The sequence below is a fragment of the Dunckerocampus dactyliophorus genome, chromosome 4 (assembly GCF_027744805.1).
Source record: "Dunckerocampus dactyliophorus isolate RoL2022-P2 chromosome 4, RoL_Ddac_1.1, whole genome shotgun sequence".
Taxonomy (NCBI): domain Eukaryota; kingdom Metazoa; phylum Chordata; class Actinopteri; order Syngnathiformes; family Syngnathidae; genus Dunckerocampus; species Dunckerocampus dactyliophorus.
In genome coordinates this window covers 4349626-4374136 of record NC_072822.1, presented here as the reverse complement: position 1 = coordinate 4374136, position 24511 = coordinate 4349626, and the positions used below count along the sequence as shown (strand labels likewise).

The window sequence follows — 24511 nt, the reverse complement described above, 5'->3', positions numbered from 1 at the left end:
TGTGTGTTTGTCTAGACATGAAAGGTATTGAAATTAATGATACCATGTTTTGGTCCTCATGATGCAATCCACAGTATCCTACTTTATTGACATGACTGTATGTTTTTTTTGGTGTAAGCTAACTCTTCTACTTCCGAATCGCTGCACACAAGGGTGAAAATTTGTCAGAATGTGCACCCCTGCTGTGTTGCCTGTGCTATTATCTCAACACAGTTAGAGCTCGATGCAGTCTATAAATCGCCCACTGTAAGTTTAGGGTGTTCAGCCAAATTACCACGAAACCTCTTTTAGGGGACTGACGAGCACACGTCTGTAAAATTTGAACGAGATTGGTTGGAAAACATGGCCGCCATCAAGCACAACATCTTTGCAGGGGCACTTGGCAACTAATTGGCCATAAGTCTTAATTGAATGATTATAAAACATTAAGGACATCAGTTTTACATGTATGCTAGCATGTTTTTCAAAACATTTTCACCACAACACATAAGGGGCACCGCAAATGTTTACCGAGCTAGGCACACACACAGTCCGTTCTACTTGGGGTGGAAATGTTGTTTGATTTGAGAAAGAAAAAAGCCAATAATTAGGTGCTTTATATTGATGAATATGGTGTAATGGTGTAGTAGTGTATAGCCACCTACTCCATTTGTTGGGAGTTTTGCCCATCATCCACAATCCTTATGTGAGACATGAACACATGTCTTTCACCTTTCTGTGTGTTCTAAATTGAGAAAAAAGCATTTTATTGTTGTGTATAGGTTGTCTGACTATGTAGTAGTGGGTACATTCTTGATAACATGTATTTCTTACAGTATTTTGAAGTTGTCCATAGCAACAAGCGCTACTTCCGTCAACAACAGCAACATCAAGAGAGCGTTTGCTACCACTAAGCATGGCAAACTTTGTGAAAGCCGACAACCCTTACTACTTTCTACTTCTGCTCCCCCCAGGCTGAGAAAAACGTTGGTGGGTGTTGGGCAGATCCGGCTATAGTGAAAACATAAGCCATTCTCATAGCGTCAGCATGAAGCACGAGTGCTAAAAGTTTCACTGACAAAACAAAACCATCATGAAACGGTCACTTACAATGCCCGCGCTCACTGGGATGCCGACTGAGGGGATGGCTGTATCTTTCAGCACAAGACTTGTGCATCCCGTTGAGCTGGCAAATTCAATTCAAACTCCAGGCAGTAGAGATGTGCAGAACGATACTGAAATATCGATGTCTCTGATAGCAGATCAATTCTCAAATCAAAAATATCGATACTTTTGACACGTCAGTCATTTGAGGCAGCGTATATCATTAACAGGAACACGGTGGAAGGTAACGACATTATTCAGACCTTGTCTAAATGATATGCAGTTGTTTAAAATAAATGAATCAATTCCTCCGATGTCTTATATTTAGTTTATGAACTATACTATGATTTGAAATACACTACTTTTTCAAATCTACCCGATACTTTAGGTCAGGATGTCCAAACCTTTCCCAGCGACGGCTGCATATGGTAAAATCAAAGAATACAGGGGCCACTTTGATATTGTACATTTTGTAAACCAACCCAAGTAGATATGTTTTGTTTAATATTTTACCATCAATAACAATTTTGTTTTGTTCGACTTCATGCTTCTAGAACTATTTTTTTCTGTTAATATTATGACTTTATTGTAATATTTTGCAAAATGACTGCTCTTTCTTACATTTCTGTTATTGTTTTGTTAGTTTTCTTCTTTAATTGTATTTTTAAAATATGTCGATGGCCGATAAAAACAGAGCCGCCGGCTGCGCTTTGGACGCCCCTGTTTTAGGTGTATTTGCACAAACTAGCCTATCAGTATCCGATACCTGCCTGAATTTTACTCAGTATCAAATTGGAAAAGAAATCATTGGTATGACACATGACCACTCGGTAGTGGAGTAAGGCGCTGTGTCACTACGCCAGAAAATAGTTCTTCAATGTTAGCTCGCACAATAACAATGTTGCGGTAGCTTGGTTCATATGCAGGCTACGTTATGTAAATGGACATTGTTGCCGTTTTTTAGGAAGCCTTTATTGCGGAATAGGTGTGTCCCATTACGTGCATTGTTAGCTGCCTATTGCTAGCTGTTTTTTTGTCTTTAGAACCCACAGAAAAGGGAAAGACGTGTGTTCATGTTTCACGTAAGGATTGTGGATGATGGGCAAAATTCCCCCCAAAAGTGCAGTTTTCTTTTAACTCCATTTTATAATTTTATTTTGTTTTGCAGTTCTTTTATTTTGCACATAATTGTATGCTATGTTTCACCGTTGTGATTTGTGCTCACTTATTTTTCTTTTAAGCATGATAAGGAAAAAATGCTAACAGTGGCGAAAATCGAAAAAGTTTCTGTGAGTGCGTTTTTAATGGTATCTGCACATCCGGAGTTCTTAACTCTTGACCTTGTCATGAGGTTATGTGATGATTGTTGTTGTTTCCAATGGATGTACATGACCATACCTCATTTTCTACATCTTCACCACCAGTAGGACGGAGGTGATGTCATATACCAGGAAAATATATCAAGTATACATAGCTTGCTTTGGAAGTTACGGAGAAGGGACGTTTTGTCCATGAAGCTCCTCCATAAACTGCAGATAGAGGCCTTTAACTGCTTTTTTGAAAAATGTATTTCCTTTGAGGCGTTTTTTGGGTTTTTTTTCAATAAAGGAAATCATTTATCAGTGTTGTGTATGTGTGCATTTTTTTTTTTTTATTGGTCCACTTTGTACCAGCTCATCCTTTCTCTACTTTCAGAGAAAGTCACATCCCATTTAGTCCAGCTCAGAAGAACTCTGCTTCTTTCTCCTGTTTGCGTGAAGCACTGTCTTTGTCCTTTTGCACACGCAGCATTCTGCTGCTTGCAAACAGTATGCAGTGAAAAATGTTGCTCATCATTGATCGACTACACAGCTTCTCTTGTCTGCTATCAAATGCTGTTGCCGTGGGTGACAAGCTCTCAGGCCTCAGGCTTAACACGGAGTGTGTTGATACACCGTCGAGGGTGTGCATTTGAGGTCAGGTTCTGCCCTGAAAACGCATGGATCACGCAAACATCATTGCTTGAGTCAGTGAAGGAGACAGGAGCTTGGTAAAAGATGGCTGTTTGGTGCATTAGTGCAGTGCAATGGTCATTGCAACTGCTTGTGCAGACCTGCCAACGTGTACACATATTTCGTATTTTGCACGCATTTTAACCCTTGAATGTGCTTGGGTACGCATTTTTCTGCATTTCGCCGGTTTCTAGTTCAGTCTCTGAAGTCTGGATTATGATCAATTATTATCCGAACCCTCTTATGTCACGTGACAGGCATTTCCAAAAAAAATCAAACTTTGCGCTACAGTGACGCGGACCATGAAGGCTGTGATCAGTCTACTTTTTTACATTTAATATGTTCATACAACTCATCCACCCAACTTTATCAATGCTTTCTTTTCCCATTTTGAGTTAACATTTGCAATGAAAATGACTGTGCTAATGCATTGATTACCGTGTTATCTCCACTGTAAGTCACACTTGTTTTCATAGCTTGGCTGGTTCGTCGACTTAGTCAGGTGTGACTTACCTGTATGTATTAAAAATAGATATAATTTAACATGTTTTTAAATGTTTATTTGAACCAATGACAGCCGCGAGAGGGCACTCTAGGCTTTTGATAGCTATATAGTTATCACTAGTAATACTCCTGCCATTCAGTAATGTGGAATGAGATCGGGAGCTTGGTGAACTTCACAGCCCTTGTGGTCCAAGTGGCCATAACGTGAGGTTATGCAGGGTTTGTGGGGTGGAGGAGTGAGCCAGCATCACGTGTTGAGACCGCCGTCTCAATACAAAGAGCATAGACCAACCTTTACAAGCAATGGAGGAGAATGAGCATCTCCTGCGTTCACTTCTCTGCATGTTGACCATGTTAAGGAGACTACATTTATCCAAGAGGAGGCCGAGGGCTTCAACAGTGGAGGAAACTGACAAGTGAAATACTGCAGCATCCAGAGCAAAGGCACGGCAATAGGTCAGGCTAATGTCAGTATGTTAGCTTTTGTCATTTTTTTGTCGTGTATCAATGACAAATAAGCTCGACCAAAGAAGGAGAAGAGTGCTTGGAACCCCAGGTTTGGAAAGGTGTCAACAGTTAATACAGCCATGGCAAACCATACGTTGCCTTTTTACTTGCCCTTTTACTTTTACTTGGAGCGTCGATTGGGTGCCCTGACCTGTCCTGCATGGATGATCTAAAAACGTCTCGCTGTAATCCGTTTTTATCCAAGTGTTGGAATCTTATTTTGCGCAAGCTTGTCTTAGTCGTTCCTCTCACAACCTCACAGTGCCCCCAAGTAGGAGGGATCGGCCTTCGAGCACATCGTCGGAGACCCCGAATGTGGGCTGAATATTAAAAATAGGAAGAATCAAACTGAGGGTGCAACAAGAACGAAAGCGAAAGAAAGAGGAGGATGTGGGTGAAACATGAGGGTGACTCAAGAAAGTGAGGTGTTTGATGCAGCTGTGGAGATGCCAAAGATGCAGAAATAGAGAGCGGGAAATGATTATTAACGGTGGGGGTGTGTTGCAGTGAAAGTGTGATAGGAGGAGGAGGAGGCCGATTCATGTGGTCATGTGCGGAGTGAAGCCTCCTCTAGCAATCTCCTTCATACCTGGTTTGCTTTGAAGAAGCAGCAAGATAATGATATACAGTACATATATGCTAGCCTACTTACAAACTAGTTAGATCCCAGAAGGCGCTTTGTATCTTCAATTATTCGTCAATTATTTTTAGGGGTGTCCCAGTACAACTTTTCAATGATACAGATATTGCAGCCTTGAACATCGGCCGATACCGATATTGATCAGATATCGACACAAATCATACATACAGTCATCCCTCGTTTATCGCGGTTAATTGGTTCCACTATAAGTGAATTGCCGCAAAGTAGGGTTGAATATTAATAAATTGAATATTTTCGCAGTTCGAGCATAGACAACCTGTTTATGACCTTCTAAAAATCTTTTTTTTTTTTTTTTTAACATTATTACAGCCCTGTAAACATGAAATAACATCGTATTGTATTACCTAAGATGGTAGACATGGTAATAATGAGACATAATGACTCGCGTTAGCATTGGGAAAGTTCCTTGTTGTTGTAGTATCTCGAACGTAATGTGGGTCGATCAGATGGCATTGACGTAAGTCTATCATCCATCCTCACTCACTTTGACTATCTTTGTTTGCAACACATTGCGTAACTCTTTGTGCAGGCTACGGTATCACTACAGGGACACGAGACGGCCACCGCTTTAAGCGTGAGCAAGCTAACGAGCTAACTAGTTGGCCTTCAATGTATATATTCTTAACCTTTAAGAAAGGGTTTGAAACAGTGAAGAAAGACAAAGTAGGAAGCCAAAAACTTACCACTTCCACATGGAATGGGCGAAAAACGTTATTTTCACTCTGCATCCATGGCTGACTCCATCGTGCAAGTTAAGATAATGTTATGTGAGCTAATGTCACATCAGTGTAACATTACAGATGCCTTGTGTCCCATGATGTGCATCGTTCGAACGCACAGAAAAGGGAAAGACATGTACTCATGCTTCACACAGGGATTGTGGATGATGGGCAAAATTGCAGCAATAGAGCAGTTTTCCTTTAATGTTTACCTAGACCTCAATGGACCACTGTAGAACGACATCTCATCCAAGGCCAACTGTCTCCCTTGCATCCTTCCACCCTGGTGAGGATCAATACTTTACTTCCTGTCTTCAGTCCACTTGGGTGACAGCAGTTTAAAGACCACAGGGGTCATGTTACTGTGTGTGTGTGTGTGTGTGTGTGTGTGTGTGTGTGTGTGTGTGTGTGTGTGTGTGTGCTTGTTGAGAAGAGCTGAAGGGGTCACAGAGGCCTTTTTCGGGGCAGCAGCTTGTCTGTCTGCTCCTCGTCCTCAACATCCTCAGGGTGGTTTTACTTGAAATCTTTTGGAGTTTGTGTGCCTGTTTGTTTATCCATCAACCTGCTAATAGTGAGATTTGGTTGAAAAGAATTTAGGGAAATGGATCTGATAGCAGAAGATAATGGCGGTATTTCGCTTCAAGGCAGCAAACCAGCAAATAACGTCTGATTTGCAGGCTGATTTGTTGAAAGGCACTTCATGGCCGCCAACCCTTCCGACCTCACTGAATCTCGAATTGTTAAAATCCGCTATTATCCACTAATAACTGACCTCCGTCTTCCCCCCCAGGCATCAGACAAACTGGGTCCTTTGAGAGTCTTAAAGGAAAACTGCACCTTTTTTTGGAATTTTGCCCATCATCCATCAAGCTTGTGTGAGACATGAACACATATGTCTTTCTCTTTTCTGTGCCTTCTAACGATATAAAAACAGCAAAAAAGATGTAGCTAAGAATGCTCTTAATGGGAAGCACCTGTTCCGTCTATTAGGGCTGGGCGATATATATCGATATTTCTTTCAAGCACGATATCAAAAACAAACATATCGCTCATATCGATATAGACTGGATTTGATGCGGAGGGCTCATGTTTCAAGATGGCGCCGCCTGAGTGGCAGCTAGTTACAGCAGCTCTGTATTTTCCGCTACGTTTTTTAGTGTTTAATAGTGCTTTATTCGTACTTTGTTGTTTGTGCCATACTGACCCCTGAAGCAGGTGTGCAGCTATGGATGTTCATCTTGTTGCATTTGTAGCTTGCCTCTGTCACGAGACGTGGAGCTGTCGAGTGAGTGACCCCCGGTATGCAGAGACAGAGGATGAAGTGAAACAAAAACTGAGAAAAAGGCTCTGTAACAACAAGGAAATGGCAAAGGTAACAGGTTCATGCATAGTTCATGTAACAGCACAGGCGAGGAGCAATGAGATAATGAACCAGCGCCGTACCTGCGACGACGCTGGGTTTTTAACCTCCACGGTTGCAATCGTAACCAGCTGTGCAAAATACCACTGGGGTAAAGCGGCTGTAACTTTCACCCAGCAGGAAGTGCAGCCCTCCAAAATAAGACAGCCTCTTGCTTGTTGAGAGACTTATTCGTTCACCACTCCATTGTTTCCACTGGTGAGCAGCTGTTAGCTTTGAGCCACACACCCCTTCGCTACACCGAGCGACCGGAGATCCCCACAGAGATACGGAGGAGGAGAGGCTGCATAGCGGGAGTGAAGCACTGACAGCGGAAAAGATGGTATAAACCATGTTTAGCGTCTGTCATCATGTGGAAAGAGAAACCTCTCCCCAACAAGATGGAAGAGCTAACGGCGCTAACCCGGCTGCAGAGGGGCTGCTGTGAGTGCAGCCCGATTAAGACTGAACATTATATTTCACTTTTTCTAAATTTATTTCAAAAAGAGAATGGACTATTTTATTTCAGCAGCTATTTTACTAAAATATTTTTTACCTTTTTAATAAAACAACTTCGCACGCATATTTAGCTTTGTCTTCATTTTGTGGAAAAAAATATCGGCATATACAGTCATGGAAAAAATGATTAGACCACCCTTTTTTCTTCAGTTTATTGATCCATTTTAATGCCTGGTACAACTAAAGGTACGTTTGTTTGGACAAATATAATGATGATAACAAATATAGCTCATAAGAGTTGAATTTAAGAGCTGATATCTAGCAACTTCCATGTTTTTCTTGATAATAATTTAAGTTCTTATGTGATTAGCTATAACATTTTACTGCCAAAACAATGAACTCTTATGAGGTATTTTTGTTGTCATTGTTATATTATCCAAACAAAAGTACCTTTAGTTGTATCAGACATTAAAATGAACAAGAAACTGAGGAAACAAGGGTGCTGTAATCATTTTTTCAATGACTGTATATTGTATATCAATATTCAACATGAATACTGTATATCGGGATATGACTTTTAGTCCATATCTCCAGCCCTACCGTCTATAAAGCCTTCTGGAAAACTCCAAAAAGTGGCAACAACGCTCCATTTACATATAATGTGACATGCATATTAACCAAGCTACAGCAACATTGCTATTATTATTAACATTGTTACGTCGAAGAACTATGTTACTGGCGTATTGATAACTTGCCACACCACACCGGCTAGCTAAGAGTAGGCTAGCGACTAGCTTCGCCTGCAGGGTGTACCTCAGGCCAATACCAGAAGGTAATGCATACATAGTGGAGCTGCTGCTACTGTTGTGTTTTTGTTTTGGAGTTTGGAAAAGTTTATTCTAGGTGTAGGCGTTCCATTCTGTGTTGCTAAGTGAAATCAATACACCCAGGAAGCATGTTCTGGTAATGCTTAAAAGGACCAAAGTACGGCAAAATACCGTAAGTGTTACACGTTATCATGTATGCACCTGTTACAGCATGTATATAAAACCATAAAACCTTATTGGAGGCTTTTGGAGGTGTTTTAATTGCGGCCTTTATAGGAGGCATAGGTGTGTCCCATTACGTGCATTAATTACCTGTCTCTATATCTGTTTTTATATCTTTAGAACACACAGAAAAGAGAAAGATGTGTGTTCATGTCTTATAAAAGGATTGTGAATGATGGGGCAAAATAAAAAAAAAAAAATGCAGGTTTCCTTTTAACTGACAGGCCCCAATGTTCTTAAACATCCCAGCTGTAGCCTCTCGACATCCATTGCCCTGGGCAACAGGCACCAGCAAATGGCTACACTTTGTCTGAGGTGCACCCGGCGAGCCTGAGGGAGATCAATGTAGTCACTCACTGTCGCTGTTTCTACCGGTCCATAAATCTTCACGTTCGAAGCACGGACGCCACCAAATTAGAGACTCAAAAAATGAACGTGCGTCTTGTAGCACAGTGAGCATGGTAAATAAGAGTGTGATGAAATATTGGTATGGCCAACTATTGCAATATTTAACTATTTTCAATGGGTTATTTTTAAATTATTTTTCAAATATAGCCACTATAAACTTCTTTCACCATTCCTCAGTGAGTCGAGTCAGGATTTTGCATGTCACCCAGTGGGTGCTCTCTCACAGGAGAGAAAACAAACAAACAAGGGTGCCGTGGGGAGCTCGGGCGGCAAAGTTAAACTGAAAGATGTGCTGCTGGCAAAGTTGAAATCCAAAATGTGGATTCACTTTGGCTTTTCTCGTGTGGATGGGACAAAGCTGAATAGCGATCTCCCAGAAAGCCAACAATTTGAACACAAAACACGTTTTTATACTTTTACATGCATAAAATAATCTGAAATGCATATGAAAACATATAAGTCATCTTTGAAAGGAATAAATGAACATTTAAGGTTACTTTTACCTTCATTGAAGACGTGATTCTTCACGTGACTGAAAACAGGAAGGTAGTGGTGGTTGATCTCACTGCCACATCGTGTCTTTGGGATCAGTCATGTCTTTTAATGAAGGTAAAAGTAACCTTTATCCCTTTCCTTCACCATTTATATGCAGTTGGAATTGTTTTATGCATGTAAAACTATAATTGTACAACTATTAAAAACCTGTTTCGCGTTAACATTTTTGGGAGTCAACCACTGATGACGTCATAGAAAGCCGACGTAAATTCCAGTTCTGGTTACCATTTTGCTTAGCTAGCTAGCGGGATGCTAACAAGGAAGGACCTTTTGTTATTAAACAAAAAAACATTAAGAACATAGTTGGACTCGCGCAGCGTATTCACAACACGACAAGACTCGCATCATATGAGAGAATGCCTGCCAACCAGGGCAAAATTTTGGTGGAAATTTTTTACTTTAACTGAAAACATGCTAACTGGAGCAGACGCTAACCAAGGTTGCATTGTACTTGAGAGACATAAGATGTTATGTTCTCTGAATAAGTTTAAAATACTATTTGTCAGGATTTGACAATCCTTTTTACGGTTATGTTGGACGAAAACCGTGTCATTGTTTTTGTACTATTGCTGTTTGCTTCAATTCCATCCATCCATTTTCTTTGCGGCTTGTCCTCACTCGGGTCACGGGGGTATGCCCAAATGACTTTGGGCGAGAGGCGGGGTACACCCTGGAGTGGTCGCCAGCCAATCGCAGGACACGTATAGACAAACAACCATTCACACTGAATGTGGGAGAACATGCAAACTCCACACAGAGATGCCCAAACTGAGAATCGAACCCAGATCTTCCCGATCTCGTGACTGTGTGGCCAAGATGCTAACCACTAGGCCACCGTGCGCCCCCTCCGGGTCAAATTATGCTATGCTGTAAACTATGAAATGTATTTTTTGTTTTTGTTCCACACTATCGCCGTATCAAGCTATTATTGTTATGTATTGCAAATCGCAATGTATCGAGAGAGATTCCCATCCCTAAATGCAAGTGTCTACATACAAGAAATTGTTCAACTGGCAAAGTATTTGACATAACAGCTCCCATAAAGAAAGAGCTATTATGCAAAAGTGACTTTTTAATGATGATCTCACTCATCATAGTTATGGGCTCCACACACGGGAGGTGACAAACGACTGCGAGTGGTGAAACTCCACGCATAGCTGTGGCGAGCGACGCGCTCACATCCAGAGCGACTTACGAGTGGTTTTGACTGGCTTTCAGATTTGGAGGGAATTTGGGGGTATCAAAGTAGTTCAGAGGAGGAAAAGCGGGCGGTGTTGATCGTGTACTCTTGCTAGTACCAGATCTTGCTAGTAGAGAAGATAAACCTACATATGATATGTTTAATGGCACCAACGAGTTCCCATGCCGCTCTATATCTCTATATTCTTTTTTTAGAAATGTCAAATAGCTCCGGGAAATCTGACAAGACAAGTGTTAGTTTTTTTTTCTCCTTGTTTACCTGCAAGATTGCTGAATAGTGCTGAATCCGGTCCGCTGATTAGTCGATCAATGAAACGCCCGCTGATTGGTCCTCATCTGGGCGACAGCGATGAAAAGCTTAACATTTTTCAACTTTTTGGGGAACGCGTGTGCGCCAGCGTGTGCACGATGACTTGCACGAGCACAAAGTTGAACACGCATGCATTTCGCTTGTCGCTTGACTGGACGGTGACTTGCGATAATCGTCCTGTCGCGCAGGTTCCATTGAAAATGAATGGACGAAAGGCGACGTCACCTCCCGTGTGTGGCGCACATTAACCTGTTAGCCTGAGTGAGGCTCCTTCACTTATTTGCTTCACTTTTAACAGAAGAGACACTCATACGCTCACTTTTGAATTTACGGATAGGCTTCACTACACATCTTAATCTTAAAGTAAAGCCTGGAGCTCTGACAAATATCAGACAGTCAGCTACAGATGTGGGAGCTGTAAGCTTGGTCATTTTGTTCTTGTTCAGTTGTTGCTAAAATGTGAGTGTAATGTTAGCACTGTAGGGTCAGTTAGTGAGCATTAAAGCTACAGACACATAAAACGCTGTGTTCCCGGTAGGGCTTCATAAAAGCAAGACTGGCTTTTGGACAACACACTTCCAATACAGAGGAAACTCTGACATTTATCTTAAATGGACGAAAAAGAGTACAATATGGGAACTTTAATAGATATTATTTATATACTGTATATATTTAGTCCTGAATGCATTATTCATTTTTAGTTGAGTTGATTTATTTCCAAGCACCTAAATAAATCCGCCTACGCTATCCTACTAGCAGGTGAATATCAGTTGCATTTCCCCACAAGAAGTGTGTTGCAGAGTGTTGGTGTCCAGGAATTCCTTTAAAGTTTCTATTTCACACTATCCTTTTCTTTTTCAGCCTATCCTGGTCTATGTGTGAAAGCCATCTGTTTACTTTTGCCTTTTGCTAAGCAGCTAATTGTATTGTTTGGCACAAAGCTCTGATGAAGCAAGCCGGCAGCATGGACCGGAGTGTGTTAATATGACAGTGTGACTGTGAACAAGATGTACTCTTGAATCAAGCGCCAGTGTTGTCTGAGCTCGTCACGAGCTGCTCGGTCAGACCCTCGCAGACGACTGCTGCAATTGTCAAGTGATCGCCGAAACACTCGGAGTGGAGCGCATCCTCACTCGACCGAACAGTGGCCAAGATTCATGCTAACGTAGATGGAGGCGCTCTACTCTTAATCCCACCTGTCTCCAACAGGAATAATAACTGAAAAGATGAGTTACATACTGTAAACATTGGCTTTTGTGTTAATAGTTGGGGGTTTTGTTAATGAGTGAAGGAAGGATGTGGACTCTGCATCGATCTGTAGTGGTGAAGAGGGAGCTGAGCCAAAAGACAAAGCTCTCAATTTACCGGTCAATCTACGTTCCTACCCTCATCTTTCGGTCACAAGTGACCATAGTAGTGACGGAAAGGACAAGATGGCAGGTTTAAGCGGCCGAAGTGTGTTTTCTCCGTAGGGTGGCTGGGCTCTCACTTAGAGATAAGGTGAGAAGCACTGTCAACCGTGAGAAACTCCAAGTAGAACCGCTGCTCCTCCCCATTGAAAGGAGCTAGATGAGGTGGCTCTGGCGTCTGGTCAGGTTGCCTCCCGGATGTCTCTGTGGGAAGGTGTTCAGGGCACGTCCAACCGGAAGGAGGCCTCAGGAAAGACCCAGGACAATTTGGAGAGACTATGTCTCTGGATCCACCTGGAGGAGCTGGACGAAATGGTCGGGGAGAGGGAAGTCTGGGCTTCCCTCCTTAGGCTGCTGTCCCCACGATCCGACCTCGGATAAACAGAAGAAGATAGGTGGAGTGGATGGATATTTCTGATATCCTATGAGGAACCATACTGTAGTTTTGAAATCTGTCCCAAAGGTGACATAGTATCTCCCTCACTTGTTTGCTCCACTTTTGAGAGAAGAGGTGTGCAAACAGTCGCTTTTGAAGTTGTGGCTTTTCATGATCCCTGACATGAATGGAAAAACCTCCTTCCTCATGAATATGATACCGCCTTTGACTCGCCCCTTTGGATCACATAGATATGCTGCTGCTGTTAATGTTTGTGTCCTCCTGTCCCACTCATTAATGCTGTGTTGTTGTATGTTATATATGGCATCTATTGCATTGGACAAGTAGAGCCCTATCAATAAAAATGGAAAAACCTGCAAAATGCGGAATCTTGTGGAAATTGACATAATGTGAATGGAATGCTGTCGTCGCGAGGAGAAGGAATGTTTGTGTGGGGAAGTATTTCTTTGGTGGACCGCCCAGTCATGGCGGAATCTCATCAGAAACACTAGCCTGCCCCCTCCCAAACTAAACATGTCGAAATGGTGACCAGAAACGCCGGCAAAATTTCTAAAAAAAATTTTTTGAAACTTCTCACTGAATGAAGCTAGCTGAGTTAGCTTCGTTTAGCAGAGCGCGCGTGTGTGTGTGTGTGTGTGCGCGCGCATCTCAGGCTGCATGAGTGTGTTCTGTTTTACCACTTTAATTTAACCGAGCGTTTTACCATGCCCGCTGACATTGTGGAGGAGAGGCACGTTTATTCTTGCACTCAGCGCACCTTAACCATCAAGAGACACAAGCATGGGCGTTCCAGTTGATGTATTGAGGATTGTGTAGGAATGTATGCACAGGCTGACATCCCATTAGAAAAGTTAGGCAAGCCACATCAGTTTCTGAAACAGGCCAATGATGCATTGCATCAATAAATGTAAGGTTTTGAGCATTTAATTAACGGACATTTTATTTATTGTCACAAAAGTACACACTGTATGCTGGTCAAATAAGTGTGAAGGTTAAAAACGCAATTCTAAAAAAATTCAAAGGAATATGAATTTGGAATTTTTTTTGACAGATTTCATAGCGCCCTAGACAAGTGCAGAGTTACAGTGTATATGTAAAAAATGGATAAAGTGCACAATAATGCTTCTTGGAGACACGCACTCTGTCAGAGACAGGCTTGGACAAACACAGCTCATTAGCGTTAAAGCTACAGACACACGGGCGGCCGTGGCTCAAGAGGTACATCAGGTCGTTCAGAAACCGGAAGGTTGGCCATTGGATCTTTGCTCCCTCCACCCAGTCACTGTCGTCGTCTCCCTGGGACAAGACCCTTCACCCACCTTGCTCCTTTAGCCAAATGGGCGGCACATTGTCTCCACACTCTGTGCCCAAGCTCGTGCCCTGCCTTGGAGCGCAACCATTGTCTCTCGAGGCAGAAGGATGCCAACTACGACTACTAATACTACTACAGGCACACATAACGGCATGTTCCCAGTAAAAACACTTTAAAACGGTATAACTTCCAGCATTAAGGCTACATTTTGGACAACACACTTCCAGTACATCACTGAGAGACCTCCGTGTCCTAAATAACCAGGTAACACATTCATTAGCTTCCATGACACTGCCCTTTCACCTTGTGCCACAGAGACATGTCATCACCGACAGGCGCCTCTAGGAGGATGCAAAAAATGATAAATCCGTCTGACCGTGAGACGTAATTGCGATAGTTCACTCCAGCCGTGACCACAGCTGATTTATTGACAGTTACGCTTGGGTTCCACCTCAGCAGGTTGACACTTTAAACATGGCTTCCATGTCTATTAACAGCCTGGGGTCATGACCTGACCCCACTTATACTTTCACCTCAGCCGTCCATCTCTCTTCTCCGCCGTCTGTCTCCCACCTTCCATCTTCTCATTTGTGTTTTTACCAAGTCACTCCCAGCGGACCTTACGCCACCTCACTTTGTCTTCAAGTACACACACACACACACACACACACACATATATATATACACACACATCAACACACACAGAGCCTCCTTTTGCCCCTTGGCTTAACCGTATTTATAATGATTTGACCCCAGGACCTCTGTGTGTTAATGATCTTCAGCCCTTCCCAGCACACTGCAGACATTAACCTGTGTGTGTACGTGAATGTGTTCTTCTGTTGGTTACAGCGACAACCTCAAAAGAAGTAAACAAATGAGCAATTAGCCGACAGACATAAACAAGTGGCGCCATTTCTTGAAAGAATTAGAAACCTTGTGCTCTTTGTTGTTAGGACCCTAAGATCAAAGGTATTTTGACATTCATCATGGATATCGTAATGTATAGTTTGCCTGATTCTAATGGAAGATGAAAGACTAAAATAATAGAAAGACCTGAGCAATCTCGAAAAAATCGTGGACAAAAAACAAAGAAGTAGATGGTGTATCCTAGGATCTAACCTCAAAATAAACATAATGTTGAATGAAAAAGCTCATGTATTGGAGTTCATCATAAGGGTGTAGGCGATATTGTGGTAAGTGAGTGTACATCATGTTACATTCAACACCACTTGGAAGTCGGAATTTGATGTATTTATTTAGTATTTTTGTGTGTGTATGTACAGCAGTGATGAACATATAAAGTACATATTTACAACACAATATACTGTATTCATAAAACATAGGGCAAGTAACAATGGTGTACAATAGGAAGCGGGGGTTGTGCAACGTCGGGAGATTTGTGACTAAATGAGAAGTGGGCTTTACGCTGGCCAAAGCCATTCAAGAAAAACAACTAACTCAAAACAAAATAGAGAGAATAAAAATGAAATGAATAAATATAATAAATATTGTTTTGTGTTTTTACAGAATGATTGACTAAGAAGCAGCGATTATTTGCTGTTCACACCCTTATTTATTAATTTAAAAAATAAAATAACAGTTTTATGTGTCCATTATTCTGGTGGGTGACTGTATGCTCAGCAATATGACATTTGTGTTTATTTAATTATTATTTTTTAAATAAAATAAACAATGCAAATAAAGAATAACGGCTGAGTGTTTGAAATGAAAAATCAGTTGGTTACGTTTCATTATTTTTCATTGTGGTATGTGTGCACGTTGTACAAGGCCAATCGGAAGTAGGACACTTTTTGTATTTATTTAGATTATTATTTTTATTTAAATACAATTTTAAACACAATATTATGTTGTGTGTTCATGCTTGTGTGTAAGAATGTATATTTATGTACATCATGTTACATTCACAGCCGCTTGGAAGTGTCAGAACATTTTCTGCTCTTCACTTAGCTCTTCGTAAGGTTTCAACAACAAATTGTTACTGTGAAACCGTGGATGGTTTTAAATATTTACATAGTCTTTTGTTGGGGCTGCCATTGTTGTGTGGGATCACATTTCTGCATGTTAGGGAGGCCAGTAAGGGTGTAACGATTCGTTTTAATAACAATTCGATTTGTATCACGATTTGTGGTTGCCGGTACGAATAAAGTGCGATATTGGTTCATTGAGAACGATGCGATACGAAAAGATTCAGTAACTTTAAATCGATTTAGTAAGTTTTTACCCAAAAAAAAGACGTCTATTGGCTTCTTTTGCTTTTTTTCGTGGGAGCTACAGATCAGTCTTATTCGTCTTTTGTGTGAACTTGTAAGCAATGTATTTCTGTCCCAGTAGGGGGCAACAGTTCTCTTTTCCTCCAACCGGCAGCGACAGATTGACTATGAAGAAGACGGATGGGTTGAGAGGAGAAAATGGCGAAACACATGCAGAAATTGAGCAGAGACAAGAAATACAGGCAGCTAACACTGGCACAGAGCTTGTCTGGCGGTGGATCTGCCTTTAGTAGTGACGCATGCAGTTGACAATGGCAGCTGAAGCAACAAGCTAGTGGTTTCCGTTGCTGAGCCATGTGGCACGACACCGGAGACTGACACCGGAAGCAGTTCAGAGTCGGGTGACTCAGAACCCCACCCTGATTCTTCTGACGAGTGTCTGCCGTCTGGATCAGCAGGGATTCATCTCCACATCCAGCAAACCCCACCGTCACTCTGCTTGAATTTGCTTGTCTGCAGAAAAAGCTTGTTTTCTCTGTTTTTTGGTCAAAATCAGGTGCTGAAACTACCCTATGTTCTACTGAAAGAAGAGAGTCTAAAGTTTCTTTAGATACTGTAGTTTCAATGTTTATGTAGTCCTAACACTCAATATTCTGTGGGTCTTGAAAGTTCAGCAAAAATGCCCCAAAACTCTGAACATGGCTGGTAGTCAGTTGGTTAATAATGCTGACATACTTGAGAATAAATTATCACTGAATACAAAAAAAAAGTGTTAAAAATGCAATACAAAATCAGGATGAATAGAGGGTGGTATCGCTTGCCATGATGAATTATTTACTTTAAATAGTGCACATTGTACCCAAAGGTCAGGGACGTTATGCAAATTCCTCAGCAAATGAATTAGGTGTGGAACCTTTCTCACCTGCATGGGCCGATGGAAGCCGGGGCTTTTTCTTTTGTGCTGATAATCCTCCTGATCAGAGCAGCCATTTGGAAGAACTATGTGTTTTGACCTCGACACGCCGCGCTGGATGATGACGTCACTAAGCGTAATTGCTACTAGACCGGAAACTACCGTCAAGAGGCGTCCAAAATGTCCTTACTTTGCATATTGTCCCTGCAAATGTCACTTAAAAGGAGACAGATGAGTTAAATATGAATACTGAATGAAGTGAATCATCTGACCAAAAGAAGAAAAAGCCAATCAACTATTTCACAGGTCCACTGCAGCTCCCATGACCACCACATACCCGGAAGACAATGACTTGAATCGATTACGTTTAACGTCTTTATCAGACATCCATATAAAGCCTACCATGCTTAAATCCAATGCTTTATTTCCTAGTATCGATTCAATCGATTGATTACAAATCGATTTATGCCGTCCGGAATGATAAACTTGCTAAACACAGATCGATGTAGTTGAACCACAGGAATATAAATCCATGCATCGATGTAGGGTAGGGTAGGTCAGGGTTGGTTCGTCATAATAAGGGAGATGTTTCTGACTTCCCAGGTGTCCTTAAATGCATCATGAGAATGCAATTAAACTCGTAAACCGAGATAGAAGCTTTCAGCACGACACATTTTTTACTGTAGAATCTGTGGTTCTCCATCAAGGCTCCTTCAATCACAGATGTGCACGCACAAGCCAGCTGGTCAAACTTGACTCTCTTGGCGTGAACACAAACACATTTTCCCTCTTCCCTGTTCAGTCACGTCTTCATAGCTGCAGCTGGTTGGAAGCGAACAATGTTGAAATTCATTCAGAGCAACTGCATGAGAGGAAAGACATCGTTTGTTTTTTTGTTTTGCTCATGGGAAATCAATAGCAGCTCATAATGCACTGCGCTTCAGCCATTGCTCATGATTTTAATGCATGTGCGTGGTGGATGATTCCACAGTGTCTGTGATGTGACCCATACTCAAATTGCCTGCGTTGCGACGTTGTTTGTGTCTCACGCTACCGGCAGCGAAACTTACCAACACTGTCAATAAAAAAGGACAGTGAATCAAATTTCACGGTCTGTTTTCGCCATCTTAATTACGTGCTAATAATACCTCAGGACTGTTGCCAAAACGAGCATTTTTTTCTTAGTTTTGCAGAAGAAGAATTACGCCTCCTATTGTGCTGGGAGCACCAGTTTGCTTTATGTTGGTGCTGGCTTTGGGCTTTCAATGCCTGGGATTGGACACTTTGTTGTGTGTCTCAGGTGAAGTTTAGAGGTTAATACTTGGAAGTTGAGATTGGCCATGTTGCGGTGGATATCCTTTAAAATGAATGTATCACAGCTGTGAAAAGACTCTGAAGTTAAAAGGAAAACTGCACTTTTTTTGGGATTTGGCCAATCATTCACAATCCGTATGTGAACCATGAACACATATTTCGTTCCCTTTTCTGTGCGTTCTAACGATAGAAAACGAGTTAGTATGAGCCAGCTAACAATGCACGTCACGGGAGGTACCTAAAGCCCCAACAAAAACCCCTCAAACGCCAAGCGTCCCATTTACATAACTGACCTCTATGTTAACCAAGCTACAGCGATATTGTTATCGTAGCAGCTAATACGAAAAATAATATTTATCTGGCGGAGTAACACGACGCCTCGCTAGCTGCTAGTCTCAGCGTCACTCACAGACACACCTATGCCACCTACAAAAACCGCTATTAAAAAACCTCTAAGGTTTAATGGTTTTCTATCCATGCTGTGACCATGTAGTAACAAGTACATTCATGATAACATGTAATACTTGCAGTATTTTGCCCTATTTTGGTCCTTTTTAAGCATTACCGGAACTTCCGTCCTGGGCACATTGATTTCACATACAGTAGCAACATAGAAAGGAACACCTGCACCTAGCATTAACCTTTCCAAACTCAAAAACAAACTCACAGCAGCAGAAGCGGCAGCTCCAATGTAGCGTTACCTTTTGCTAGTGGCCTGAGGCATTGAGAGAGCGGCGCTGACGCGCTGCAGGCAGGTGTGTTGGAGAAGCTGGTCGCTACTGGGATAAAAATGTATTGTTCCTGAGTAGGAAGAGGGTGGGATATGATGCTTGCAACACTTTAGAAAGTAAGCACCCTCTGCAAACTTGTTGCAAACAGGCCCGATAAATATAAAATATTTAAGAAGTTTTAAATATAAGATATTTAAGAAGTTTTAGTTGGAAAAATTTCCGCAGTTTGGGTCACCGCTTTTCTTTGATGGGCAGTGGTGGGATTCGCAGCCAATCCAGTTGAGAACCACGGCTCTATATGACAAGAGTGCTCTCCTGTTTTTAAGGACCTACTCTAAAAACGCGAGAAAAAAGGTTTTGTATATGAAAAGAGCGATCTGCCGTATTTGAGGGTCTACTACAAAAATGCTAGTCTCTGAGGCCATGGTTGTCATTTGGTAAAGGGTGAGTTGCACCCTCGGGGTTAGGAGTGAGGCTTTTGCCCCAGGTGGATGAGTTCAAGTGTCTCTGGGTCTCATCTGCAGTAATGTGGTCGCTGTACCGGGCCGTTGTGGTGAAGAGAGTGCTGAGCCGGGAGGCAAAGCTCCCAATTTATTGGTCTGTCTATGTTCCCAACCTCACCTATGGTCATGAGGCTTTGGGTCGTGACCGAAAGAACGAGATCACGGATACAAGCGGCCTAAATGCGTTTCCTCCCCAGGGTGGACTTGTCTTAAGAGATAGGGTGAGGAGCTTGGTCTTCCAGGAGGGCTCAGAGTAGAGCCGCTGTTCCTTCACATTGAGTGGAGCCAGTTGAGGGGGCTTGGGCATCTAATCCAGATGCCTCCTGGACGCCTCCCTGGTGAGGTGTTCCAGGCATGCCCAGGCGGGAGGAGGCCCCGGGGCAGACGTAGGACACGCTGGAGGGATTATGTCTCACAGCTGGCTGGGAACGCCTTGGTGTCCTCTCGGTGGACCTGGAAGAGATAGCCGGAGACCGGGAAGTCTGGACTTCCCGACTGAGACTGCTTCCCCCAGCGACCTGCACCCGGATAAGCTGAAGAAAATGGATGGATGGAAGATTCTGCTTATGACAGGAGTGCTCTGCTGTTTTTAAGAATCTGTTATCAAAATGTTGGTTGCTTAGTTTTGAACAGAACTCGCGAGCCGATCTGACGTCCTTAACATGCAGACTTCCAATTGGGTAGCACCAATTGGGTCGGGCCCTAACAGACGGTAAAGGTAAAGAACTAGCATGATATATTTGACTGACATCGCTGTTTTCCTCTACAGGAGTCTGCTAGGATCAATACCACAACTTAACCGCCTCTCCTTAAGGCTTCATCTCCTCAATCTTGGCTAATAACATCTTAACAACCTAATGAAGTCTCCCGTGCCCTCATACAATTAAAGTGGCGAGCATGTAGCGTAATGGCTCCTCGCTCGATTCTTGTAAAGATAAGATCCACCACTGGAACGCTCGCTCATCGTCGTCTGTCTCTCACTGTCTCTCTTAGGACCGTCCTCAGTCATCAGTAACGATGATGACTCGGCCTCCCCTCTTCATCACGTCTCCAACGGCAGCAACACGCCTTCCTCTTCCGACATGGGCCCCGACGCTGTCATCATCGGCATGACCAAGATCCCCGTCATTGAAAACCCGCAGTACTTCAGGAGCTCCAACAGCCTGCTCAAGACGGACACGTGTAAGTAACATCTCATCAGCAACCACCAGTAGTAACTGACTGAACTCACTGAGTGAAGGACCTTAGTAGCTACATGGAGGGTAGTATAGGACCTACCATTTCCATATACTGTAGTGCAAAAAAAGCAGCTTGCTTTTGATTGGCCCGCAGCACATTGTAGAATTTTTATAAAAAAAAAAAAAAAAAAACAGTAACATGGGGGGGGGGGGGCAAAAAAGTGTCATGTAACTAGGACGAGCTTTGATGTTGATGCTAATAATTAATAATATACAGGTATACACTTTGTCACCAATAACACAAAGCTGACACAAAGTTATGTCTTTCAATACATTTTTTTTTTTGCATTTTTACAAAAATAAAAATAATCAACATTTATTTTCTGTGCCGCTTAATCCTCATTTAGGGTCGCGGGAAATATGAAAATGTCCCCTACATCCTATGACTTTTCCATATGCGGCGCTGGCTGGAAAAGGTTAGGACACCCCCGCTGTAGTACTTGAATTTTGTCATTAAGATTCCTGCAATAATTAATACTGCAATCGAATTCCTCTATGCGCGCCGTTATTGCAATTTCAATAGACTTGTCCTCAGCCCCTATGCATGTTTTACGGAAATCAATTAAATAGTGTGTAATCCTGCCATAAACAAACAAGGGAGCAATAAAAACACGAGTGGTAAGTAGTAAAAAGGACAAAGTGCTGTAATATACTCCCAATAGTTGTCTAGAATCTCTGAGTCGTTCAGTGAGTGCCTTATAAAGTACATGGTAAAAATTAAGTATAGAATAGACAAAAAGAGGACTTTTGTTAGCACTTCAAGTGTGATATCGTATGATGCCATCTAAGGATTGGCATAACAATTGAATCATTTATCTTGAAAGGAGCCATTGTGCTTTTTTTTTTTCACAGATCTTAGGGCAAAAACTTTTTCCACCGAGGGCCAACTAGTAAAAAATGAAAGGATTCAAGGACCACATGGATATGTCGTAAAGCAACACATGTAGATATGCTAAGAAGTGATACTGTATGTACAGTATCTAAGAGAAAACTGCATCTCAGCTTTGTGGTAAAGGTGGAAAAAACCTCTGATTAGTATGAATGGTGGTCTTTGCTCGTTTTTCCTGTTTTTGCTGTTGTTTTTTTAAAGTTCAACTCTCTGCAGGAAAACTACACTTATTTTGGGGAATTTTGCCCATCATCCACAATCCTTATGTGAGACTTGAACACACGTGTCTTTCTCTTTTCTGTGCATTCTAAAGATATAAAAATAGATAAAAAGCAACAGCTCAGTCGTGCACGTAACGGGACACACCTACGCCAACAAAGCCCGCTATTAAAACGCCTCCAACAAGCTTTTATGGTTTTGTATATGTACATTCTGTATCCATGTATCAACAGGCACATTCCTGATAACATTCACGATTCAAGAGAGTTTTATTGTCGTATGCATAGTAAAACATGTAACATGTAATATTTACAGTATTTTGCCGTACTTTGGTCCTTTTAAGCATTACTGGAACGTCCTTCCTGAGCGCATTTAGCAACATAGAAACAAATGTTACACTTAAGTCGAAAATAAAAATACAGCAGCAGCTCCAATATGTACTGTAGCGTTAGCGTTCAGTAGTGGCCTGACGCATTGTGAGCCGCTGACTTGCTGTGAGCGAGTGTGTGGTGAAGCTAGTCACTAGCCGGCTGGTAGGCCGCCGGTGTGATGTGGCGTGGTGTCAGTACACTAGTCACGTACTGTAGTTCTTCGGCGTAACTATGTTAATAACAACAATAATAACAAAGTCGCTGTAGCTTGGTTAATATGCACGTCACATTATATGTAAATGGAGCGTTTTTGGCGCTTTTTTTCAGAAGGCTTTATAGGCGGAATAGGTACGTCCCATTACGTGCATTCTTAGCTGTCTCGTTTTGTCTGTTTTTATATCTTTAGAACACGCAGAAAAGAGAGACATGTGTCCATGTCTCACATTGGGATTGTGAATGATGGGCAAAAATCCAAAACAACTGCATTTTTCATGGGAATAAAGTCATAATATTACCAAACAAATTATTAATCTTTGTAATTTTTTTGATAATATTATGACTTTATTCCCGTAATATTTTGACTTTATTCTTATAATCTCATAACTTTCCAAAAATGAAAGCTTTTTGTTTTCTCTTAATATCACTTTTAAAAAATATTATATTTTTTCTTTAACTCTATGTTGCTAACATGACGTTTTCCTCTTCATATTACTTTAATCATGTGAAATTGCAACCTTTTTTTCTTGTTGGAATACAACTCTTTTTCTTTTAATATTTTGACTTTGTTCTCGTAAATTTAAATTTGTTCTCGGTTTTTGGGTTGTTTTTTTTCTCGACTATCTTCTGGTAAGTTTTCTTATGACTTTATTCCTAAAGTATTTTGAGTTTATTCTCGTATATATAACTGTTTCACAACTACATTTTTTCAGAAATTACAACTTTATTTGATGTTTTGTTTGTTTCTCTTAATGTTATGACTTACAAAAAAAAGCCTATTTTATTTAATATGTCAACTTTATGCTGCTAATTTTACAATTGTTTTCTAATAATGTTATGATGTTATCCTTGCAAAATTACAGCTGATTTTTGTACTTTTCCTTTTGTTGTTTTTTTTTGTAGTTTTCTTCTTAAATTATATGTTCAGAATGTGCCGCGGGCCAATAAAAAAACGCCACGGGCCACTCTTGTCTGCGGGGTTTTAATTACAACTCCGTGCAAAACATCTATGCAACTAATTGCCCATAAGTCGTTGACTGTACTTAGCTACTTTTTACTGCGTTGTTTTAGCTTATCCTATTAAAGGACACTCACACTTATTATTATTATTATCATTATTATTATTATTATTATTATTATTATTATTATTATTATTCTCTTCCTGATTGGCTGAGAAAAATCACATGGTTACTCTGCCTTATAGTTGTGCTTCAGTTCGAACTCTTCCGCAAGTTACCAAATGTGGCTCCTGGCCTTCCATAGCCTCAGTGATTAATTGTTAAATAAAGCCTCACATCAATCTTAACGAAGGTGTTATTAGTGTTAATGGGACATCAAGCATAACGGATGACAAAATGTGTTTTCATCATTCTGGAAAAACAACTTGTGTGTCGCAAGAACGTAAAGTTCAATCATAAGGGCTGCCTTGTGGCCCGAAAAAAAGGGAGGTAGACAAATAATAAGTCGATATGGTCCACATCAAACGGTCTAAAGCTTCCAGAGTATTACTTTTAATGGCTTTAATATACACGCACACATACAGTAATATTGACTGTCATTGATTCACTCTGCTTTTATTCTTCTCTTATGTAGTAAATCCCGGTCGAGCTCTCGCTTCTGTTGCAGGCCTTGAGAGGTCAATCCCCCCATTTGCCATTATTATACCCCCCCCACACACACCGCCCTCCACCTCTCTTAATGATGCCTGCACACATGGTTACATCACGCACACACACAAGGTCGCAGGCTGGAAAAGCTTTTATGACTTGCCAATAATCATAATGTCACATTGATGGAGCAGGTCAATATCTGTGTGTGTGTGTATGTGTGTGTGTGTGTGTGTGTGTGTGTGTGTGTGTTCATTCATTACATACATATGTCTGCTTGAGCACTCGTCTTTGTCTGGTCGTGTCTTATGGACCT

The 24511-nt window shown here is 41.5% G+C and overlaps 1 protein-coding gene across 6 annotated transcripts in view; it reads left to right on the top strand.

Annotated features, from left to right (window-relative positions):
• Positions 1 to 24511, top strand: part of ntrk2a (neurotrophic tyrosine kinase, receptor, type 2a) — a 109793-nt gene that overhangs the window by 47482 nt on the left and 37800 nt on the right. For all 6 annotated transcript variants that reach the window (XR_008570135.1, XM_054774698.1, XM_054774699.1 and 3 more), the window contains one exon: positions 20649 to 20837. Coding sequence is in view for 5 of the 6 variants with exons in the window: in XM_054774698.1 (XP_054630673.1) it covers positions 20649 to 20837 (189 nt within the window). In the remaining variant the exon portion in view is untranslated. The remainder of the gene's footprint in view (positions 1 to 20648; positions 20838 to 24511) is intronic.